The sequence below is a fragment of the Quercus suber genome, unplaced genomic scaffold, assembly GCF_002906115.3.
Source record: "Quercus suber isolate HL8 unplaced genomic scaffold, Cork oak 2.0 scaffold_203, whole genome shotgun sequence".
Taxonomy (NCBI): Eukaryota; Viridiplantae; Streptophyta; class Magnoliopsida; order Fagales; family Fagaceae; genus Quercus; species Quercus suber.
Window position 1 is genome coordinate 764,305 of NW_027069661.1, and position 22,389 is coordinate 786,693.

The 22,389-nt window shown below is 36.4% G+C and overlaps 1 protein-coding gene and 1 pseudogene across 1 annotated transcript; one reads left to right on the forward strand and one right to left on the reverse strand.

Annotated features, from left to right (window-relative positions):
• The first annotated feature begins 2,437 nt into the window (after positions 1 to 2,437).
• On the forward strand, positions 2,438 to 9,473 carry LOC112007076 (zinc finger CCCH domain-containing protein 3). The gene is made up of 9 exons (XM_024039387.2): positions 2,438 to 2,616; positions 2,703 to 2,764; positions 4,835 to 4,916; positions 5,193 to 5,264; positions 5,592 to 5,699; positions 7,158 to 7,249; positions 8,288 to 8,369; positions 8,646 to 8,717; positions 9,045 to 9,473. Exons 1-9 carry the CDS (start codon positions 2,481 to 2,483, stop codon positions 9,152 to 9,154), a joined length of 816 nt encoding a protein of 271 aa, XP_023895155.2. The 5' UTR covers positions 2,438 to 2,480; the 3' UTR covers positions 9,155 to 9,473.
• A 754-nt stretch (positions 9,474 to 10,227) lies between these two features.
• LOC112007015 (ABC transporter G family member 36-like) lies at positions 10,228 to 20,875 on the reverse strand (annotated as a pseudogene).
• Positions 20,876 to 22,389: the final 1,514 nt, after the last annotated feature.

Here is a 22,389-nt window from a genome sequence, read left to right on the forward strand (position 1 = left end):
GTTTGAGCCGGCCTCCTAGGGGGTTGAGGCAAGGAGATCCTCTTTCGCCATTTCTATTTCTTTTTTGTGCAAAAGGTCTTAATGCCATTCTTAGGACTGCAACCACACGTGGGGACATTCAAGGTTTTTTTATATGTAGGAATGAACCTAAACTCACTTATCTCTATTTTGCAAATGATTGTTTGTTATTTTGTAGAGCCACCCTGGAGGAGTGTGAAAAAGTCCAGGATATCTTAGCTTGTTATGAAGCAGTCTCAGGTCAGGCTATTAACAAGGTTAAAACTACCCTGTTCTTTAGCAAGAATACTGATGCTTAGATGCAAGAGGCAATCAAATCTTCTCTAAATATTCCAGCCATTCAACACTATGTGAAATATTTGGGGCTTCCTTCTTTTGTTGGTAGCGTAAAGAAAGCTTGTTTCACACAAATTAAAGAGAGAATATGGGCGAGAATGCAAGGGTGGAAAGAGAAACTTCTCTTACAAGCTGGAAAGGAGGTCATGATCAAGGCAGTGGTTCAATCCATATCCACTTATTCCATGAGTGTTTTTAAATTGCCAGTAAGCTTGTGTAAAGATATAGAAGCCATGATTTGTAAATTTTGGTGGGGGGCAAGGGGACTTGAAGAAGATTCACTGGGTTAATTAGAGCTCCTTTTGTTCCTCAAAATCTGTTGGAGGTACGGGGTTCAGAGATATTCATAAATTTAATAATGCTTTGTTGGCAAAACAAGTTTGGCGATTATTTCACAATAAGGATACTTTGCTATATCGAGTTTTTAGTGCTAAATACTTCCCTCATGGTAATATTTTGGATGCTTCGGTCCACCCAAATTGCTCCTTTGCATGGCGAAGTATTTTACTAGCCCGTGAGGTTATTAATAGAGGTGCTATATGAAGGGTGGGAAACAGACTGTCTATTGATATATGGAATCATAGATGGCTGCCTGAACTGGGACAGAGCAAGATTTTTTCTCCATGGCAAGATGCAGAGATCAGTAGAGTGCATGAATTATTCTATCCAGATACAAGAGTGTGGGATCCGGGTTTGTTGGAGAGGTGTTTTCTACCATGGGAGGTAGAGATGATCATACGGATTTATGTGCATGAAGGGGGTAGGGATGATGTTTTGTTGTGGCCACTTACTCCGGATGGTAATTACAGTGTAAGGAATGCGTATCACATGTTGGCGGCTAAGGGGATTAATCAAAACCCGAGTTCATATTCTCCATCAAAAGCTAAGAGAGTTTGGAAGGGCATTTGGAAGATCAAGACCCCTAATAAAATTCGTCATTTCGTCTAGAAAGCTGCCAAGGATTTGCTGCTAACTAAACAAAATTTGAAGGTCAAACATATTTCGTTGGATGATACTTGTGCGATGTGTGATGATCAACCTGAAACTTTATTACATTGTCTCTGGCTTTGTCCCTATGCTCAATCGGTTTGGACGTTAGATATCACCTTTGCTAATCTGTATCAAAGGAAGCATAGAATTTTCTTCAACTTGTTGGATGACGTGATGCAGAACAGCTCGAGCTATCATGTGGCTTTGTTTTCCACCATTGTGTGGAGTTTGTGGCAGCAACAGAATTGACTTAGGGAAAATCAAAGGACTTGGCCACTGCATGAAGTTGGTGACAGAGCTAAAGCTTTGGTTGTGGAGTTTTTGGAAGCTAACAAACATATCAGTAACCCAGGCTCGAGATTGGTAGCACGGTGGTTGCCTCCACTAGAGAATTGTTATAAGGTAAATTTCGATGTGGCTCTTTTTGATCATTTGGGCTGTGCGGGCATTGGGGTGGTTGTTTGAGATCATAGAGGATATGTTATGGCAGCCCTTAGCCAGAAAATTGCTCTCACTTAATCAGTAGCATTGGCAGAAGCTCAGGCAGCCCATAGAGTAGTCACTTTCGCTCAGGAAATGTCTTTTTTTCATATTCAGATAGAAGGGGATTGTCTGGGGGTTATTTGTGCTTTGTAATCCCAGGGACATTGCAATACCTTGTATGGACATGTGGTTAATGATACTCAGAGATTAGGCTATGCTTTACAATCTTGTCAGTTTTTTCATATTTGTAGGGAAGGAAATAAGTTAGCTGATGAATTAGTTAGAGAAGCAGTTTTATCTACAGATACTGATGTATGGGTAGAAGATCTACCTTATGATTTGGATGTTGTGTTCTGATCTGATTTTTATTAATAAAATTTTCTTACTGTTTTCTCAAAAAAAAAAAAAAAACTCACTTTCAAAAAAAGAAAAAAAAAAAAAAAAAAAAATCATTAATAAAATTTTCTTACTGTTTTCTCAAAAAAAAAAAAAAAAAAAAAACTCACTTTCAAAAAAAGAAAAAAAAGAAAAAGGAAAAAGGTATTGTTTTAAACGTTTGTCGTTTTCAGTGTCCAGCAACAAAACGACATGCCGCACTTCCTAATATAGGCGAAGAGACACACACAGAGAGTAGAGAGAGAGAGAGAGAGACAATGCCGTTGGGGAAGTACTACTGCGACTACTGCGACAAGGAATTCCAAGACACCCCATATGTTCGGAAACGCCATCTCCAAGGTCTCCAACACCTTAGAAACAAGGCTCTCTGGTTCGACTCCTTCCAATTCAAAGGTCTCTTCTATTTCTTCTTCTTCTTCTCTCTCTATCTCTATGATTCTCTCACTTTTTTTTTTACCAAGTTGCTTTTTTCATTGCAGATGCTAATCAGGCTTACACTGAAGGATTTGGCAAAGGGGTCTGCAACCGCTTTGCCAAGACGGTAACTTTTTGAAAATCTCTCTTTAAATTGCAATTTCTTTGGTTACCCATGTCGTTTTATTGGATATTGGATAATGGGTTTATGGCAGAATTTGGATTAGCTTTTGTTTTTTCTTTGATTAACCAAGTTTTTATATTGGATATTGGATAATGGGTTAAAGGCAGAATCCATATTAGCCTTTTGCTTTGATTACCCAAGTTGTGTTGTGGGATAATGGGTTTATGCTTTATGGCAGAATTTAGATTAGCTTTTGCTTTTTCTTTGATTACTCAAGTTGTTTTCTTGCATGGGTTGGTGGCACAATTTAGATTACCTCTTGCGTAAGTTGCTGTCATTGTAGATTGTAGTGGTTGAGTTTCTTCTAGCTGTGTGTAAATTGTGTCTTGCTATTCATTGTACATGTTGTTTGAGATAAAATAAAATCTGTTCATTCATCTTTAAAAGGGATTAGCTTTTGGGTTTTCTTTGATGACCCAATTTGTTTAATTGGATGTAGAATAATGGGTTGAAGGCAGAAGATGGATTAACTTTCAATTTTTCTCTGATTACCCAAGTGGTCAAGTCATTTTGATAGATTTTGGAGCTGGAGACTGGATTTAGACTAGCTCCAAGTCATTTTGTTGGACATTGGATTTTGGGTTGAAGGTAGAATTTAGATTATCTTTTGCTTTTTCTTTGAGTACCCAGGTTGTTTTATTGTATTTTGGATAATGGGTTGGAGACATGATTTATATTAGCTTTTGTGTTTTCTTTACTTACCCAATTCAGTTTCATTGGATATTGAGTAATGGGTAATGGGTTGAAGGAAGAATTTAGATAGATTTTTCTCTTTCTCTAATTGTTTAAGTAGTTTTTGTTGGAAAAATAGTATTGAGTGAATAAGAAATTGATGTTTAATATGTTCACTTGAAGATGTTATTAAAAGTGGTGAAAATCTTGAATCCCACGTAGGAAAGGAAAGAGATAGTATATGAGATTATATGCTCATGGGCTGGACATTGGGTTGGGCTTTGGCATATGTGGATTGGGCCCTCTTGTCCAAATAATAATATTTTATTATTTTATTTTTTGAGTCAGTCAGTCTGTGCACATAAGTTTTTTCTTGAATAGTGTCTGTTCACTAACGTATATAAATTCATAGTCCCTCATTCATAAAAACTACCTTCTGAAAAACCTCTCCCAGAGAGAAAATATTTTGTGCATCCATTTGAGTCAAAGTGAGAGAAAGAGACATAGAGTAGCTCGCAGAACACGGACCTTGTGTGCTTCTTTTCCGTGTTGTTGATCATTTTATCTTGGAAGGTAAACGTCCGTGAGTCTCAAAGCACCACAGATTGTGTGAGGGGCGAAATCTACTTTAAGGAGATTGTGTCAAATACAAGACTTGATCTGTTTCAATCATCCTTCAAACATTTGGTCTGTGAGTTTTTTTCCAATTATCTTGCAGATTTCTTCTTATATATATAATATTTATTTGTTGCCTTTGTCTTTTAAATCTTTTGTGTTTTTGCTTATATATAATCTTGTACGTTATTTATTTTTGCTTCATCACAAAGTAAATTGTTGAAATATATCCAACAGTTTTTATTGTCATAAATAATGGATTGGAGGAAAATTTTACTTTAGCCTTTTGTATTTTTTTTTACTGGTTAAATAAGTTCAAGTTTATTTTTTCCTTATGACCTTTAGGTCGACTAGCATTTCTTGGTGTTTCCAAAGGTAATGTCCAGGGTTCGAATCCCCTCACATAAGATGTATAAAGTTTAAGTTTATTTCTAAGTGCAAAATGGGTTGGAGGTAGAGTTTAACTTGGCTTTTGTTGTGGAAATTTGAGCTTGTTGTCTTTGAGTACTGAAGTAATTTTATTACATACTGAGTAATGGGTAGGAGGGAGTTTATGTTTGCATTTGGTTTGGGAATTTTAATTCGGTTTTCTTTGATTACCCAAGTAATATTAGTTGATAATGAAAAATTGGGTGAAGATCTTGCATTTTCTTTATAGCTTTTGGAATAGATATGATTTGGCCTTGAATTAACATATATATTTTTTTTGGCATGATGGGAGTAAAGGGGTTTTGCCAGTACGGAGATTCTTGCAAATATGTTCATCCCAAGAACAACTTAGCAAATGTTAATACTCAAGGCATATTAGGTAAATTATGTCCCTAATATATATTATTCTCTTTAATTCTTTTTACTTATTTTTCAGGCTATTTTTCTTTTTAATTTTCTATTTATCTTATGAATTAAATAAATCTGATTAATACTGTATATTAAATTTGTTATAAAGCTCTTATTTCTATAAAAAAAGAAAAAAAAAAAATGGGGTGCGGAAATATTCAAAACGGTATCTGGGTTAATAATGACATATATGTTAGATAACTGTTAACAATGATACTATTAGATAACTAACTTTATCAAACATCAGTGACAGGCTTTGTGGATAACAATCAGTCACCAATTATCCCTAGAAATCAGTTGGTTGGAGGCAGTTTTTCAGGTAAGGATACATTGTATGTTTGCTTAGACTTGAGCGTTTGATTGTCAATGGTTGCATTTGTTATAGTTTTTGGATTCTTATTTTTTTCTCATGTTATTGTTAGACTTAATGTGGTATACAAACAATGCATAAGGCTTACTGCTGTTCAATCTTGAAGGAATGGGGCTTAGTTTCTTTATTCCTTTTTTAGTAAATGTAGCATGTGGTCATCAGCTTATATTCTGTCATCTGTCATAGACATTTTTATATTTATTTATGTAGCTTTATTTTCTACGTTTCAGACTACTTTTACTCCAAATGCTTATGTTTCATCATTGTGATTCACAGGGGATTTAGTACGAGATAATATGGGAATGTCATGGGGCAATTTACCTCCATCTCTAAAGCCTCCTCCAGAGGGTGGATATCCTTGTCTTCCCTCTGTGGATTGGGGATAGGTCTGCTACTTCATTTAGTCACCTTTTGTTGTGGTGCCAGTAATAGAGTTCCTTCTATATTTCCTATCACCTTTCCTCAACATACTTGATATGGTTACAATGTAAATTGAGATATGTGTGGATAAAGGTTCATGCAGCTTCTGTATGTGATAGTTGAGTGGAACATGTTGCTCATTTTTCCTCTATCAAGGAAAAAGAAAGGAAGTGCTTTTGATGTGGGAGGTGTAACAAAAATTTTATTTTAATTTACTTTTATTTCCTTTTGGAAATCAATTGTATTTTTATTGGTCAAATGGATTTTATTTTAGGTCTTAGTACTTAATTAATTTTATTAGTATAATTCTTAATTTCCTAGAGTCAAGGGTAGTTTTGTAATTCATTGATGGGGATTTCCCAAGTCAATTAAAATTAAAATTAGGGTTTTGTCCTAGTAGTTTATATAAGCATAAGATTGTACTTCTACGGAGACAGTTTATAGCTTGATTGGTAAAAAATTCTCTTGAAATTCTCTTGACTCCTAGGTTACCTATGCTTTAGTTTATATTCTTCAATTTTGTTGTTGCATCATTTTGGTTTTGTCCTGCATCAATGCTCCTTCAATCAGCATGTCACTTGTTGCTTGTTTGCTTTATGAGAACGTTTGGCTGGCACGTTTACGTTTGACGTCTGCGTTTTTCAGCCTTTTTTTTTTTTTTTTACGCGATTCCAGCTCTTTTTTACTGTAGCATCACTGTAGCGGCTACTTTTCAATGAACAGTAGCCGCAATAGTTGATTTTTCAGCACAAATTTTACTGTTCACGGACCCACAAATTTCACTTTTCAGCAACTTTTTCATTAAAAATGGGTCCCACGATACTATTCATACATTTAAAAATTATTTTGCTACAGTGTTTTTCAGTTTTCAGTTTCAGTTTTCAGTTTTCAGCTGTATCCAAACGGACCCACATCACAGTGCCCAACTTATAGGTACAAGTAAAAGGGAAGTCATCAGTGTGATAATTCACGTTGCTTTTATTATAATTGTAGCTGAATGCATTTTTTATAGTCTGGAGTCCTTTTGATTTAATCTAGTTCAGATTTACCCTATATATGCTTCTTTGTGCTGTTTGCTTGTTTTGCCTCCTTAAGCACTTCCCATCTTTGCTTCTTGACGCCCATAACTCTATATGGGAGGGGGTGAATTGTGTCTCAGCACAACGAAGAAGACAGAGGCAAGGCTGGCAAACAGCAAGCACATCGCAGACAAAATGAGTATGTCCAAATCTATCCTCTCATGGCTCAAGCTTCTTAAAGTTTCCAAACTATCCCACACATAAGAACCATCTTGCAATTGTGGACAATTGCACTGTGATCCAACCCCCTCTGTATTACAGTAGAAACTGATTGAGGTCATCACATTCATTGCAAACTGGAATGGGTTACTCCAATACATCCATCTGTAAAACTTTATGTCAGATAACAGAACAACCACACCTGAAGCTGACACCCATAGTGATGTCACAATTGACACGGCAAATGCAGCTAGTGTTGGCACTGGTGCTAGGAAAGTGATCATCATTCCAAAATAAGTTAGGCATAGTGTAAACAGGAAGAGCACTGTCTAGTACTTGATGAATTCTAAAGGGGATTGTGTCCCAATACCTGCCATCCCATTCCCAATTCCTACAACTACAAGTGTTGCCATGAGAAAGTAAGGAATCTCGCTCATTGCCCATGATATCGGATAAAATACTGGAAGATACATTCCAGCCCTTTTCTCTCAGAAATAGACCAACCTGTCTGTGCTAATCTGGGGTATGACATTGTTTGCTGAGATCACTCCTATGAGTATAACTTGCATGTATATATATAGTGTACATGATGTAGCACCATATATGTCCTTGTATTCAATCTGAAAGTAGAGGGAACCCATCAGGAGACCAATCATCACACACCCGGTATGTCTAGCATATGAGTATTGAACATTCCTCCATAAGAATCTTTGTGTTCTTAGTGTTACCAAAATGGCTTGCCGTGACTATGGAGTTGGATAAGTAGAAGATAGATAATTTCTTCTTATGTTCTTGATCGACTTCTTTATATTGCAAATTTCTTTGTTATTCATCTCACATAGAGAGCTGGCTTGGTAGATTTGTGAAAAATTTAGGGAAGGAGTGTCCCTCTTTTTGGTTCCTATGCCAATAGCTCCCATGATAAACCTAACTGGACTAGCACTTCTTGGTGTTTCTAAAGGAAATGTCTAGGGTTTGAATCCCCTCACATAAGATGTATAAAAAAAGTTTAAGTTTATTTCTAAGTGCAAAATGGGTTGGAGGTAGAGTTTAACTTGGCTTTTGTTGTGGAAATTTGAGCTTGTTGTCTTTGAGTACTGAAGTAATTTTATTACATACTGAGTAATCGGTAGGAGGGAGTTTATGTTTGCGTTTGGTTTGGGAATTTTAATTCGGTTTTCTTTGATTACCCAAGTAATATTAGTTGATAATGAAAAGTTGGGTGCAGCTTTTGCATTGGCTATATAGCTTTCAGAATAGAAATGATTTGGCCTTAAATTAACATGTTTTTTTTTTGGCATGATGGGAGTAAAGGGGTTTTGCCAGTACGGAGATTCTTGCAAATATGTTCATCCCAAGAACAACTTAGCAAATGTTAATACTCAAGGCATATCAGGTAAATTATGTCCCTAATATATATTATTCTCTTTAATTCTTTTTACTTATTTTTCAGGCTATTTTTCTTTTTAATTTTCTATTTATCTTATGAATTTAAATAAATCTGATTAATACTCTATCTTAAATTTGTTATAAAGCTCTTATTACTATAAAAAAAGAAAAAAAGAAATGGGGTGTGGAAATATTCAAAACTGTATCTGGGTTAATAATGACATATATGTTAGATAACTGTTAACAATGATACTATTAGATAACTAACTTTATAAAACATCAGTGACAGGCTTTGTGGATAACAGTCAGTCACCAATTATCCCTGGAAATCAGTCGGTTGGAGGCAGTTTTTCAGGTAAGGATACATTGTATGTTTGCTTAGACTTGAGCATTTGTTTGTCAATGGTTGCATTTGTTATAGTTTTTGGATTATTATTTTTTTCTTATGTTATTGTTAGACTTAATGTGGTATACAAACTATGCATAAGGCTTACTGCTGTTCAATCTTGAAGGAATGGGGCTTAATTTCTTTATTCCTTTTTTAGTAAATGTATCATGTGTTCATCAGCTTATATTCTGTTATCTGTCATAGGCATTTTTATATTTATTTTTGTAGCTTTATTTTCTAAGTTTCAGACTACTTTTACTCCAAATGCTTCTGTTTCATCATTGTGATTCACAGGGGATGTAGTACGAGATAATATGGGAATGCCATGGGGCAATTTACCTCCATCTCTAAAGCCTCCTCCAGAGGGTGGTTATCCTTCTCTTCTCTCTGTGGATTGGGGATAGGTCTGCTACTTCATTTAGTCACTTTTTTGTGTGGTGCCAGTAATAGAGTTCCTTCTATATTTCCTATTACCTTTCCTCAACATACTTGATATGGTTACAATGTAAATTGAGATATGTGTGGATATAGGTTCATGCAGCTTCTGTATGTTGTTGAGTGGAACATGTTGCTCATTTTTCCTCTATTAAGGAAAAAGAAAGGACAAAAATTTTATTTTAATTTACTTTTATTTCCTTTTGGAAATCAATTGTATTTTTATTGGTCAAATGTATTTTATTTTAGGCCTTAGTACTTAATTAATTTTATTAGTATAATTTTTAATTTCCTAGATTCAAGGGTAGTTTTGTAATTCAATGATGGGGATTTCCCAAGTCATTTAAAATTAGAATTAGGCTTTTGTCCTAGTAGTTTATATAAGCATAATATTATACTTCTATGGAGACAGTTTATAGCTTGATTGGTAAAAAATTCTCTTGAAATTCTTCCAATGATCTGGTGCCTACTCCACCCAACCAAGCGTTGACTCTTAGAGGTTCTCTCTTGCTTGGTGCTGAATCTAAGTCCAAGCAAGCCTATGTGTTGACTCCTAGGTTACCTATCCTTTAGTTTATATTCTTCAATTTTGTTGTTGCATTGTTTTGGTTTTGTCCTGCATCAATGCTCCTTCAATCAGCATGTCACTGTTGCTTGTTTGCTTTATATAAACTTTTTGAATCCAGTGGTTGCCTCTGACTTGTTTTAGGCTACTTTAACACCTTTGAAAATAAAGTCTTTCTGGAATCTGCATTTTGAATATTTTGCAATGCTAAGAAATACAATAAGTTGGAAAGGAAAAAAGTGTAAAGTTGTACATGAATACATCGCAGTGCCCAACTTATAGGTACAAGTAGGAGGGATGTCTTCAGTGTGATAATTCACGTTGCTTTGATTATAATTGTAGTGCATTTTTTATAGTCTGGAGTCCTTTTGATTTAATCTAGTTCAGATTTACCCTATATATGCTTCTTTGTGCTGTTTGCTTGTTTTGCCTTGCTCCTCAAACACTTCCCATCTTTGCTTCTTGACATCCATAACTTTATATGAGAGGTGGTGAATTGTGTCTCAGCACAACAAAGAAGACAGAGGCAAGGCTGGCAAACAGCAAGCACATTGCAGACAAAATGACTATGTCCAAATCTATCCTCTCATGGCTCAAGCTTCTTAAAGTTTCCAACCTATCCCACACATAAGAACCATCTTGCAATCGTGGATAATTGCACTGTGATCCACACCCCTCTGTATTACAGTAGAAACTGATTGAGGTCATCACATTCATTGCATACTGGAATGGGTTACTCCAATACATCCATCTGTAAAACTTTATGTCAGATAACAGAACAACCACACCTGAAGCTGACACCCACACTGATGTCACAATTGACACGGCAAATGCAGCTAGTGTTGGCACTGGTGCTAGGAAATTGATCATAATTCCAAAATAAATTAGGCATAGTGTAAACAGGAAGAGCACTGTCCAGTACTTGATGAATTCTGAAGGGGATTGTGTCCCAATACCTGCCATCCCATTCCCAATTCCTACAACTGCAAGTGTTGCCATGAGAAAGTAAGGAATCTCGCCCACTGCCCATGATATTGGATAAAATACTGGAAGATACATTCCAGCCCTTTTCTCTCGGAAATAGACCAACCTGTCTGTGCCAATCTGGGGAATGACATTGTTTGCTGAGATCACTCCTATGAGTATAACTTGCGTGTATATATATAGTGTACGTGATGTAGCACCATATATGTCCTTGTATTCGATCTGAAAGTAGAGGGAGCCCATAAGGAGACCAATCATCACACACCTGGTAAGTCTAGCATATGTAAATTGAACATTCCTCCATAAGAATCTTTGTGTTCTTAGTATTACCAAAATGGCTTGCCGTGAATATGGAGCTGGATAAGTAGAAGATAGATAATTTCTTCTTATGTCCTTGATCGACTTCTTTATATTGCAAATTTCTTTGTTATTCATCTCACATAGAGAGCTGGCTTGGTAGATTTGTGAAAAATTTAGGGAAGGAGTGTCCCTCTTTTGGTTCCTATGCCAAGAGCTCCCATGATAAACCTAACTGGACTATCTCTTCTGGAATAATGGGGGGCCTTTGGGATTGATGTGAAATAATGTAGCAAGTCATTGCAGTTAGATCCTACTGGGCCAAAGTATGCTTGATTTCCCTCTCGTGTTAGAATGAGTGCTAGGTCAAAGAATGATAGTGTGCATGCATTAGGGTGTGTTAGAGTAGAAATAATGACCTGACCTGAATTTGACACCTGAGAGAGAATGTTGAGGATGGCCAAGGTTCCATTAGTATCAGAACCAAAAATTGGTTCGTCAAGAAGGAGAATACTTGGGTTGGCAGCCAGCTCAACTGTAATGGTTATCTTTTTGGCTATTTCAAATGTCTTTCCAGTGGCATTGCGAAGATGACCTACAAGTTCATTGGAGTAGGGCAGTAGACCAAGTTGGTTGAGAACCAACTCAAAATGAATGCAGCGGCTTGTGCCACTAATCTCTTGGCCAAGACGGAGTGCAGCACTGAATTGAAGGGATTCACGGAGGGAGAGGTAAGGCTGGTGAGCATCAAGCTTCTCAACATAGCCTATTAGTCTGGAGAAGGTAGTGCCTATCCCCAAACCATTTGCCTAGAGGTTGCCACTGAGGTTGCCCCTTACTGGTATCCTTCCAGCCAGGCATTTGAGGAGTGTGACCTTACTTGTTTGATTACCACCTAACAAGGCTAGCATGGTGTGGGGTCTTGCATAGCCTGTTATATTGTTGAAAACTGCTGTGCCTTCTTTAGCTCCCTCTTCATACTTGATGCACCACTTAAGTGTGAAAAAATATCTCATGGGGATCAACCCTTTAATTTTATAAAGATCAACTGGGAATTTTCCCCCAATTTTTTTGTTTGGCAGGCTATTGTTATTACTTTTATTATTTCTTGTTGCAGAAAATTTGTTTTAGGGAATTGTGACAGGTAATTATATAATTATTTTTTGGGTACAATTTGGAGATTGGGACACCTAAGGTTGGGTTAGGAGTAGGGAACAAACCTTGTGAATGATAAATCCTCGAAGAGTAGAGTTGCCTGCTTCACTAGAATGCCTAACCCGTGCCTCTCCAGGTCAATTCGAAACTCCTCAATCCATTTCTCAACTCTGCCATTGTCCTTCATTCCTTGTTGTGAAATTAAATGTTGGCTATTGCTGTTGTATGACTGAAATTCTTTCTCTCTGTCTTCCTCATACTTTCTTATTATAGGGGTCTTTTTGAGACGGGGCAGAGACTGACTCATCCCCACGAACTCTATCTTCTTTAGCCCCAACACTGTTAACAAGTTGGCAATTCCTATCCATCCCAGGAGAATAACATAAGGAAGCCATGGTATCTTAGCATACTGTGAAAGCTCATAAAAGACCATGTAGGCTTTTCCAACTGTCATTGATGGGAATTGGTCACAGAAAGGAAGTTCACCAAGGTACTTTGAGCAGGGCTCTGTGTATCCGAGACAAGTAGACCTGCACGAAGTACATGAAATTACACAGTGGGTTTCATACCTGATGTAAAAGTAGTGCTATCTCAAGCAGCATTCACTCAAAAAGAACTTTGAAATGCTGACTGTTTTATGTATATATGAGATTGATGAGGTGATTATGATAATACATTTTTTTCCCAGGAGCATGGCAATTTTGAGAATTTTCTAAAAGAATTTTAAGGATGCATCATTGTTTGCAATCTATGTATTTATGCAATTGGTTTAAGAAATTCTGCAGTGAACATGCTCATGCTGTGGGACATCAGGTCCTTCCATTAGTGTTCAATTTTGGAGATTCAAAATCCAAACAATGCAGTGTTGATGCTTTTGGATAGCAAAAACCACCTTGTTGCAGGATGGGACTTATTTCAATTTCTTTCATTTCCATTAAGGTCCTAATAATAACTTGTGGAAGTCATCATTGTAAGTTAGGAAAACTGTTGTCAAAGAAGCAGAAGTACCTGCTATAGCATTCCCAACTTCTTGAATTGAAGAGATAGCACTGATAAAGAAGAATACTGATGAGCCAAAGTATGCTACTAAGAATAAGAGCATTAGATACTCAAAGAATGGTGCCCTATTTCCTGCCATTGATGGCCCTACTAGAAAATAAACACACAGAGTAAATGTGAGTGCCTGCAAGAATTATTATCTGTCTGAGTTATTTGAAAGCTATAGATATTTCAATAGGGAAAAGTCATTGAGAATATTACTTCTATGAGAGTCTGTGGGAGATTGACTATGGAATGAGCTGTGATATATGATGAAAGTTCTGAAGAATCTCTGGGCCTTGTGCTTGTAAAATATTGGCCTTTGGAGCATGTAGAGAGGAAGCTGTACAAGATTTAGGAGCATAATACTCATGGTGGATGCAAACCCAAGGGCCCTTACGGAATTCATTTGCTGTTGGTCATATTGACCCCCAAGTTTGTAAAACAGTGTTCCTGCAAATATTCCCAGCACAATTGCCTGCAAAGTTTAAAAATGGGTTAGTTTTTACCATTCTTTGTTTCTCTTTTCTCTGTACCAAATGTGTAACATTTGACCTTGGTGGCAGCAATTCCAACAACTCATGCCACCAAACACCATGGTTCAAGGAAGATTGGTGGGATTCTTTTTATTTATTTATTTATTTTTAACTAAGTATGGGATAATTAATGAAATAAAGATCAGGGTTTTCCTTCCATGTTGGTTCTGTAGACGTGGCTTTTCTAGATATTCAATAACTTGAAATTTTGACATGTCAGATGATTTTTGTGATCTTCATGAGCAGGGAAAGCTGTGAAGATATGGTAGTATTAACCTGGAATAGCCTTAATTTGATTATAGCATGAAGCCTTTTGGAAGTCAAAGTCTTGGTTGATTGCAACCATGTTTGTACAAAGGGCCTTTGGAACTGCTTCCACTGAGCTTGATACTCCTCCTAAATAACAGATAACCTCTGTAAGTACAAATCATGTAGTATATCCTTTGTTTCTCACAGTGGTTTTAATGTCAGTATTTTTCATTACATTTGAAAACCATTAAGCTGATCATCTCATTACTCCATTCTTGTTGGTAGGAAAAGCTTTTTATATACCTGTTCTTTACATCGCTCAACTTGGAGGCGTGTGTGACCTCTTGGCTGCTTCAACATAGCATATGCATGTGAGGCATGATTGTGCTTAATTATTTGAGATCCCACTGATAGGTATTGCATTTCTTCATTGTTCATAGATATTGCTGTGATCACATCCCCAACTAGAACTCTTCCAGTGCTTTCAATCCCCCCTGAGTGCCCTACTTTGGTAGAGAGTTTGGACACCACTAGTTCTGAAATCATGTTAGCAATCATTAATTGTTGGAATAAGCTGCTTCAGTTAAATTCTTGATTCAGTTCCAGCTGCATATATAGAGTTTACTCTGACAGTTTATTGATATTCTCATGGAACGATTTCTTTACCTGTCTCTCTTCTTGGCTGTGCATTGACTGTGCTATGGTATTTGGATGGCATTTTAAGGGACAACCCAATCCCAGGCTCACTTTCCAGTAGGTGTGCTTCACATCATCTCCATTAACAATTCTCATTATATCTTTGTAGTGATCTGATGCTCTGTAGCACTCTACTAGCTCTTCCAGTGTTAATGGTGTTGCTCCGGGTACAATATACTGAGAACTGTCTCCAGCTGCAATATCTTTAAGAAACTCACTGGACTCCACGTATGATGGTTTTATGTACCTGAATAATTAACAAGTGTTACTGCTTTCTAATGTTATGTTGAACATGGTTACTTATAAAGAAGCGTATGCAGATATTAGCTTGGTTGTTTTGGCTGTGACTACTACCATGTTACTGTATACTAACCCAAGTTTGGCAAAGTAAGGAATGGCATCTTGACGGGGGCCTTGGAACAAAACATGTCCATCAGTGGGAAGTATGATTCTATCGAAAAGATCGAACACTTCCTGAGAGAGTTGTGTCAGTGACATGATTGCTGAAGATTGCTGAATCCTGCTAATAGTTCTTATGGTGTCAACTAGGTCATACGTAGCTGCTAGATCACACCCAGAAAATGGTTGGTCATAAATTATAACAGAATATGTTCCAAGTGCTAACTCAGCCGTAGTGAGCTTTTGGCGATCAGCATTGAATATTGCCTCTCCAGTGAGCTTGTTTTCTATATGTTTCAAACTTAAGATTTCTAACACATATTCCAAAAATGGATTCTGTCCCTTTACTAGTGCATGGGCAAAGAACTTTCTCATCTAAGGAGTGAAGTTCTCTGGCCGAAGCCCCAGAGTGCAGTCCCTAGCAAACTTGAGTGTCTCTCGAACTATTAAAAATGGGACGTGTCTGCAATTTTACAAGAGAAAGTGAATATGCCAACAAGTAATCTTTAATTGATTATTGTGTATTTAGTAAATTTGTGTGCACATAAGTATGGATCTATGTTAATACATTTACATGTCAGATGATGCTTATTTGAAAACTATGAAGTCAAATGACTACTTTGTGTGTTCACTCATGTTTGCTCTGATAAGTTATTTAATTTGTCCGATTTAATTAAATTTTGATTAATACTGATGTTTGAATACATGTTCCAAAATTTGGTATGATAAATGTATACATGTTCCAAAATTTTGTCATTGTGTGCTTACATATTAAGCTGGTTGCTAATACATGCAATGAGTCTACTGAGACGAATGTCAGAGGCATATTTGTTGTTGTACATGACTGCACCTTCCACTATTGAGTTCTTATTTCCCCTGGCTCTCCCTGCCAGAATTTCTAGGAGAGTACTTTTGCCACTGCCTGTAAGATTTAATTAATGGATAAGTTCAGGAGCAGTGAAATGTCTAATCATATAAGGGCTATTGTACTGCAGGTGAATGAAGAAAGATGTATTTATTGTAGCATAAAAAAGTCAAGAAAATATGCGTTAGAAATTATATCAAATAGTCCAATTGTGAAATCTTAGAATTCAATTACTATACAAGTAATCTTTTTTTGGCATTTTGGAATAAGCCTAATGGAAATTATGAATATGAACGCATATAAAATACACACATATGAAAATAAATCTTAATTTATAGGGCTACTTGTTTGTAGATAGAAAGTTTCAGGATGCAGTTTCAAAGAGTTTTAGGTTGTAAGGATTTCTTTCTCTAATATAGTGCTGCTAACTTCGTGTAATTCCTAAGAGATGAGAGCATAATTTTCTTTTTGACATTACTGGTGCAACTTGTTTTTTCATTGAGAAAGACTAATTTAAAGCTTAAATTTTAATCTGGGCACTTAATAAAGAGTGTAGGGTCTAGGTTTTTGGTTGCCCAAGCCCAAAGGGTATGGGTCAAAAGCCCAACGAACCCTGAACAACGAATTTGTAGAGAGTGGGTCGAAAGTCTAGGCGCTGGCCGGCATTCACAAAGCGTGAACTCCGTTCTTTTTTATTTAATGAAAGACTTAGAACAATTTACAACTGGGGGATGCTCTTCGGCCATGGGGCCGAGGAGGCTTTTCTCCCCTTTTCTCTCTCTTTTTCTTCTTCTTTTTCGTTTTCGCCCCGTCCCCCCCCCCCTCTTTCTCTGGAGGGATTCCTTTACATTATATACTATTTACCCAACCAATCCTAGCCATACACTTGTTGAGCGATCTGGACATTGCTCGGGCGCTTGTCCCATCAGCCGCCTTCTCAGTCTCTTTGGGAGTCGCGACAACCAAGGCGATGCTGGCGCTGGGTCCTATCTCATTAATGCGGCCAGGGCGGTAGTCAGACACATTTAATGTGGAGGTGACTGATTGTTACGAGCTTGTCCCTCAAGTTCTCGGACGCCCGATGATGGGGTCGTCCTCGGACTGAGGTGCCTCCTCGGCTCAGGCCTTCGGCCCAGGGATGAAGTGGGCTGGGCCGTAAGATTATTTGGCCCCACAAAGAGGATTTCTCACTTTTTTCTCTCATTAAGTGCATAAGAATTTCATCTCACATGGCTTCATCCTTTATTAAGTTCTTGAGCACAACTTGCAATTGATCTCAACATTTTACAAATTAGTGTCCTGCTCAGTATATAGCTTTAGTTCCAATTCTTTTTATTTGTACTTAGGAGTAATATATGCTCTGGCCAATAGATCTTAATTATTAAATTTTAGACTGCATTTATGTTGCTACCTGGAGGCCCTAGTAGGAGGGTCATGGATCTAGGCATGATATACCCATCCAGCCCCTTCAGAATTGGCAACCATGTTGAGTTCTTTCTCTGAAGAAGAGTCTTTAGGGGCCCAACAAAACAACCCACCAGTTTGTTTCCAAATGTTTCATAGCCATTGTTGGATATCTCAAACTTCCGTCTGTACTTTATGTCTGAAAAGCGGACTACCTGCAAAATATTCCAATTCATTGAAGTTACATGATAACTGGGCCTTAGATGTATCAGGTTTAGGGTTTATTGGCACCAAGGAATAGCATAGCGTACAATACAGACAAAGTCTCAGCATTAGTAATTATCTCATGCATCACTATTTGCATGCTTCCTCTTACAGTGTGTGGATACTATAATTGTCACCCAGTGAGAAGAAAGATGCATATATATGACATATAACATACGTTCTCCTCGGCATTGGCTTCTTGAATTATAGCATATGGGCTGTCAAATCTAATCTCTGCTAGCAATTAAATGATAAAAGAACCTAAACTTCACAAAAATCATATGTTGGATGAGTTTCAAATATATGATCTTTCAACTAAAATCACTTTGGGGTGTTTGGTTTACAGAATCTGAACAAGATTCTTACCTTTTTTAGGAATTTAATGAGATTATCATGTTTGGTTTCCTAATTATGTTATGCATTTGAGGACCATTGATATATTCCATAGACAAAAAAAGAAAAAGAAAAAGATATCCCTAGAGTATAGTTTTTTATTTATTTTTAGGAAAACCTAGAGTATAGTTGATATGAGACCATGCACAAATAAAAGCAAGGCACCTAATATAAAATTTGACATTTTCATATGACTCCTCTAGTTTATGTCATGTTTTAGACCAAAAAAAGAAAGAAAGATATCCCTAGAGTATAGTTGATATGGCACTATGCACAAATAAAAGCAAGCCACCTAATATGAAATTTGACCTTTTTCACATGATTCTTTTAGTTTATGTCATATTTTAGTATTAAGTGATTTATTTTTATTGGTGTGGAATATCGTGTTAGCTTTATTCTGAAAGTATGTAATAATTACTCATCAGTCATTAGAGACCACAATAACAAGAGGATTAGTGTATATTATCATTATAACATTTCTTCCTTTTTCTTTTTAGAAAATCCCATCTAAACTCTCAAGAGTGTATTCCAACTATTGACTTATCCCTTCTCCTTTAAAAAAGAAAAACTATCAATATATATATATATATTAGCAGTCCAACCATGTTCTGCCTAATCTATCAGACAGTCTTCTCTGTTGCTCTTGTCCTCACCCTTAATATAGTTTACTTATTTAAAAAAAAAAAAAACTCTCAAGGTATAGTGTATCCTGTGTCTTTTTAAATAATAGGGGTATCATACATCATACATTTTTATGTATCTAGTCTTTCTGCCGGACCAGGTTTATAAATCTTGTAAGCCCATGACAATGATAGCTAATCAGCAGAATAATGGTCAATGTTAATATCAGTGTCACTAAACTTTAGTTTAATCCATAATCAAATGCAAACAAAGTTAAAACACAATGTATGACATAGGAACTATCTCAATCAGAAACTAAAACAAAATTGCTCCGGCCAGGACAAGTCAAAACAAGAATTTCTTATTATATGCTGGGAATTACTTCATGTTAATATTAGGCAAAAGTATTTTTTGAGATAGTCAACCAACTTAATGAAAATAATTCAACATTTAAAATTCTGCGTTTGCCTTAGTCAAAGTAAAATATGATATAAACCTATGTGGTGACTTAGTCACATAGGCAGTCATAATCACCTTCCTTATTATTCAGTGACATAAATTATTTAGCTCTTTCTTAGCTAATATATCAAAACAAGTGTAATTCAGTCCAATTCAATTCAATTAAACTGATCTGATTTTCCAGCTTTGAAAATTTTCATTTTTTTTTTTCATATTGTAAATTACACAGGTATTCGGTGGATCTTGAATCCATAGCTAACTCTCCGGTCTCGAAAATCCTTCAAATAATTGGGTTGTTTATGTCACTACATTTCACTATTTTATTTCATCCAAAGGCTACACTTTATGTGCGCATTTTGATTAACCTTTTTTGAAAAGTTAATTTGTTGAGCTATACTTAAGTAAATAAGTTCATGGAAAAAAAAGCTAATCCAAGTAGTTGCGTAATTGATCCATGTTATTTTTTTTTTCTACTTCTTCTTTTTATTTATTTATTATTTACTGACCCATGTTATTTCATCTTTTGATAATCTTTTTTTTTTTTTTTTTTGGTTTCTTAAACTCAAATAAATACTACATTAAAACGCTTTTTTTTGTTTTTGAAAAAAAAAATACACACACACCCAAAGCAAGAGATATGGACCAAGAAAAATGAAAAATAAAATAAAATAATTCAACAAATAGATCAAACTAACACATGTAATGAACCTTTTGAGAAGTCACAGTCGTACAAAAGCTGTTAGGATTTGAATATATGGATAATGGAATTGAACATCTCTTAACAAAGTCAACTTTTTACTTTTTTCCTAAATCCTTGTAATTAATTTTGTTGGACCTCTTAAAAAAGATGTACTAATATTTTATCTGAAAGGGGATGTGATTGCATTGCTAGAAAGATCTTTGTCCTAGCCAATAAAAAAGTTAAACTAAGGGTCTATTTAGATACCGCTTATTTTACTGAGACTGAAAATTTATTGCTGAAAGTATTGTAGATAAAGATAAAAGTTAGTTGAAATAGTACAGTAAGGCCCATGAATAGTGCCAAAAAGTGCAGTGGGGCAGCATACAAAACTTTTCGTGACTCTTTTTTTATATGGATTGATAATGACATGACTTGTTGGTTATAATAAAAATAGTATTCACAATGAGAGTTCATATAAAAGTGATTTTACTCAAATCATAACTTGACACTTGCGTAAGTTGGGAAAAAAAATGGTAAAAGTAACTTAGTTTTGCTCCCCTAGAGACATAATAGTAGTTAAACTACCTACTGAGGTATTGGAGGTGTGATTCTTGCCGTATCATGTAGATAACTAACAAAACCATCCCTCAGCATGTACTCCATTCCCAAGAGCTCCTCACTCTTCTTGTCAACCCCATCAACTTCCTCTTCTTTTATCTCTTCAATCTCAGTACTCTCTATTTCCACTGCCTTGCCAGCCTCAACTTGCAACCCATGTCTTTTCAAGCTCTTGTACATCCTCAGTGCAACATGCCTAGCTGTCTCTGGTGATGCATTCTCTATCTTATATTGAATTATGGGTGATAACCCACCTAAGATTTCAGGAATCTTGGCTCTAATTGTTGGTGTCCTTGGTGTCATTGGTGTCATAGTGCCTATAACTGGCAATGTTATCACCGTATCACTTTTGGTAGAAGACTCACTATAAACTGAAGATGGTCCAGGAGATTGCATGTTGTTAAGCTCAATATCACCACGAACCCACCATACGAAGTTTGAAGAACTCGTACGATTGTTTGTCATTTTGTTTTGAAAAGTGTAAAGTTGTGATTTACAACTAATTTGTGTTGGCTTTAATTCCGTGCCAAATTTGATTGTAATTTTTTTCAATTTTTTGTACCCTGTATTTTATGTGGGATTTCATTGTAAGGATTGTGTGTGAGAGAGAGTGTGAAGACTCAAGACTTATTGAAGATCAAAGAAGTTTTCATGGGTAGCTCGTGAGAAGTCTTCCCACGAAGTGAAGCATGTGCGCAACACATGACTGGAATGCGAAGAGTCATGACCGATGGTGACAGCTGATTTTCGAGAGTGTCTCGCGGGTAAGGCCTTCCCGTGAGATACCAGCGAAACATTCTGTTTTGCCAATTTGACATATCTGATACACCAAGTACCAAGTCTCTACCCACACTATATATGCCCACATTACCCACATATTGAGAGGAGTGCTTTTCAGTGAAAAAACCCTAGCCATTACCCTTGAGAGTGAGAGATTGTCATACCCACAATCTTCTACACAATCCATTGTGGTTTTCCTCAACTCCTACTTGTCCATTTCCAAATCCTTGAGAGGTTGATAGCCTAAACACTTACCACACCCATCCTAAGTGTGAAATGAGGTTTTGGTGTTGTTGGAAAGCATTGGAAGAAGTCATTTGTTTGGTGGATGCAATTGGGTTGAATTGCATGATCCGGGGAGCTAGAGAAGACAAGGCTTCGTTAAGCCAGTTGGTAGTAGGAGTTTGGAGGGCTCGAGTACATGGGGTAGATTAGGCTTAGAGGGTCTTTTGTTATTCGTGCACTCCAATTTATTCTCTAGTGGATCGATTTACCGCTTGGAGGGAGGCGGAGAGGTTATTCGCTGAGTTCGTCGGTTTCCTCTTCGATAACACATCGGCGTGTTATCTTGTGTTTGCATTCTTCTTCCCTACTTTTTTAGCTTTCATTTTACTGTTGTGATTTGATGAATATGACTTAGAGTAGTTATTTTGTTTATCCACTCGCATTTACTATATTCCGCACTTAGTTTAAGTTATAGTAAAATCCATTGAGCCATAATTTTAATTTTGGGGTCTAAACAGCTTTTGTGTTTTCACACAAATTCAAGCTTTCAAAAAGTATAGACAACTCAGTTTTAGAGAATTTGTAGGAGAGAAGGATTAATGAAGCTTGTTGGGGATTAAGACTTAAAGACTTAAGAGATGGTATTATGGTTTATATCAAGTAACATGTTGATTTCCAGTATATAAAAAAAGCATGTTGGTTTTATTAAATTGTTCTTCAAGATTTAGTATTTAACTAATTAGATTGAGAGAGAAAGGGAGAAAAGTAAACAAGAAGTAGGTAAGTTGTGAAAGTCAGCTAGTGAAATGCCACATGAAGGATGGAAGTTATAATAAGTGTTGGGCTTTGTGGAGCCTAGTTTTGTTTGATCCAGTTGATGACCCAACTTGACCCGAATAATGTTGCGTAGTTTTTAATGGGAGATTTTCTGAGGCTTAGCCCATTGTGTATCCTGTGCACAGGATGTAAAAAAC

What these genes read in the sequence shown, in the direction of transcription:
- LOC112007076 (XM_024039387.2), top strand. Translation starts at nt 2,481, where the DNA reads ATGCCGTTGGGGAAGTACTACTGCGACTACTGCGACAAGGAATTCCAA. An exon ending in TCCCTCTGTGGATTGGGGAT is followed by an intron (nt 5,700 to 7,157) that starts AGGTCTGCTACT and finishes ACTTTATGTCAG; the next exon opens with ATAACAGAACAACCACACCT. An exon ending in GGTTGGAGGCAGTTTTTCAG is followed by an intron (nt 8,718 to 9,044) that starts GTAAGGATACAT and finishes TGTGATTCACAG; the next exon opens with GGGATGTAGTACGAGATAAT.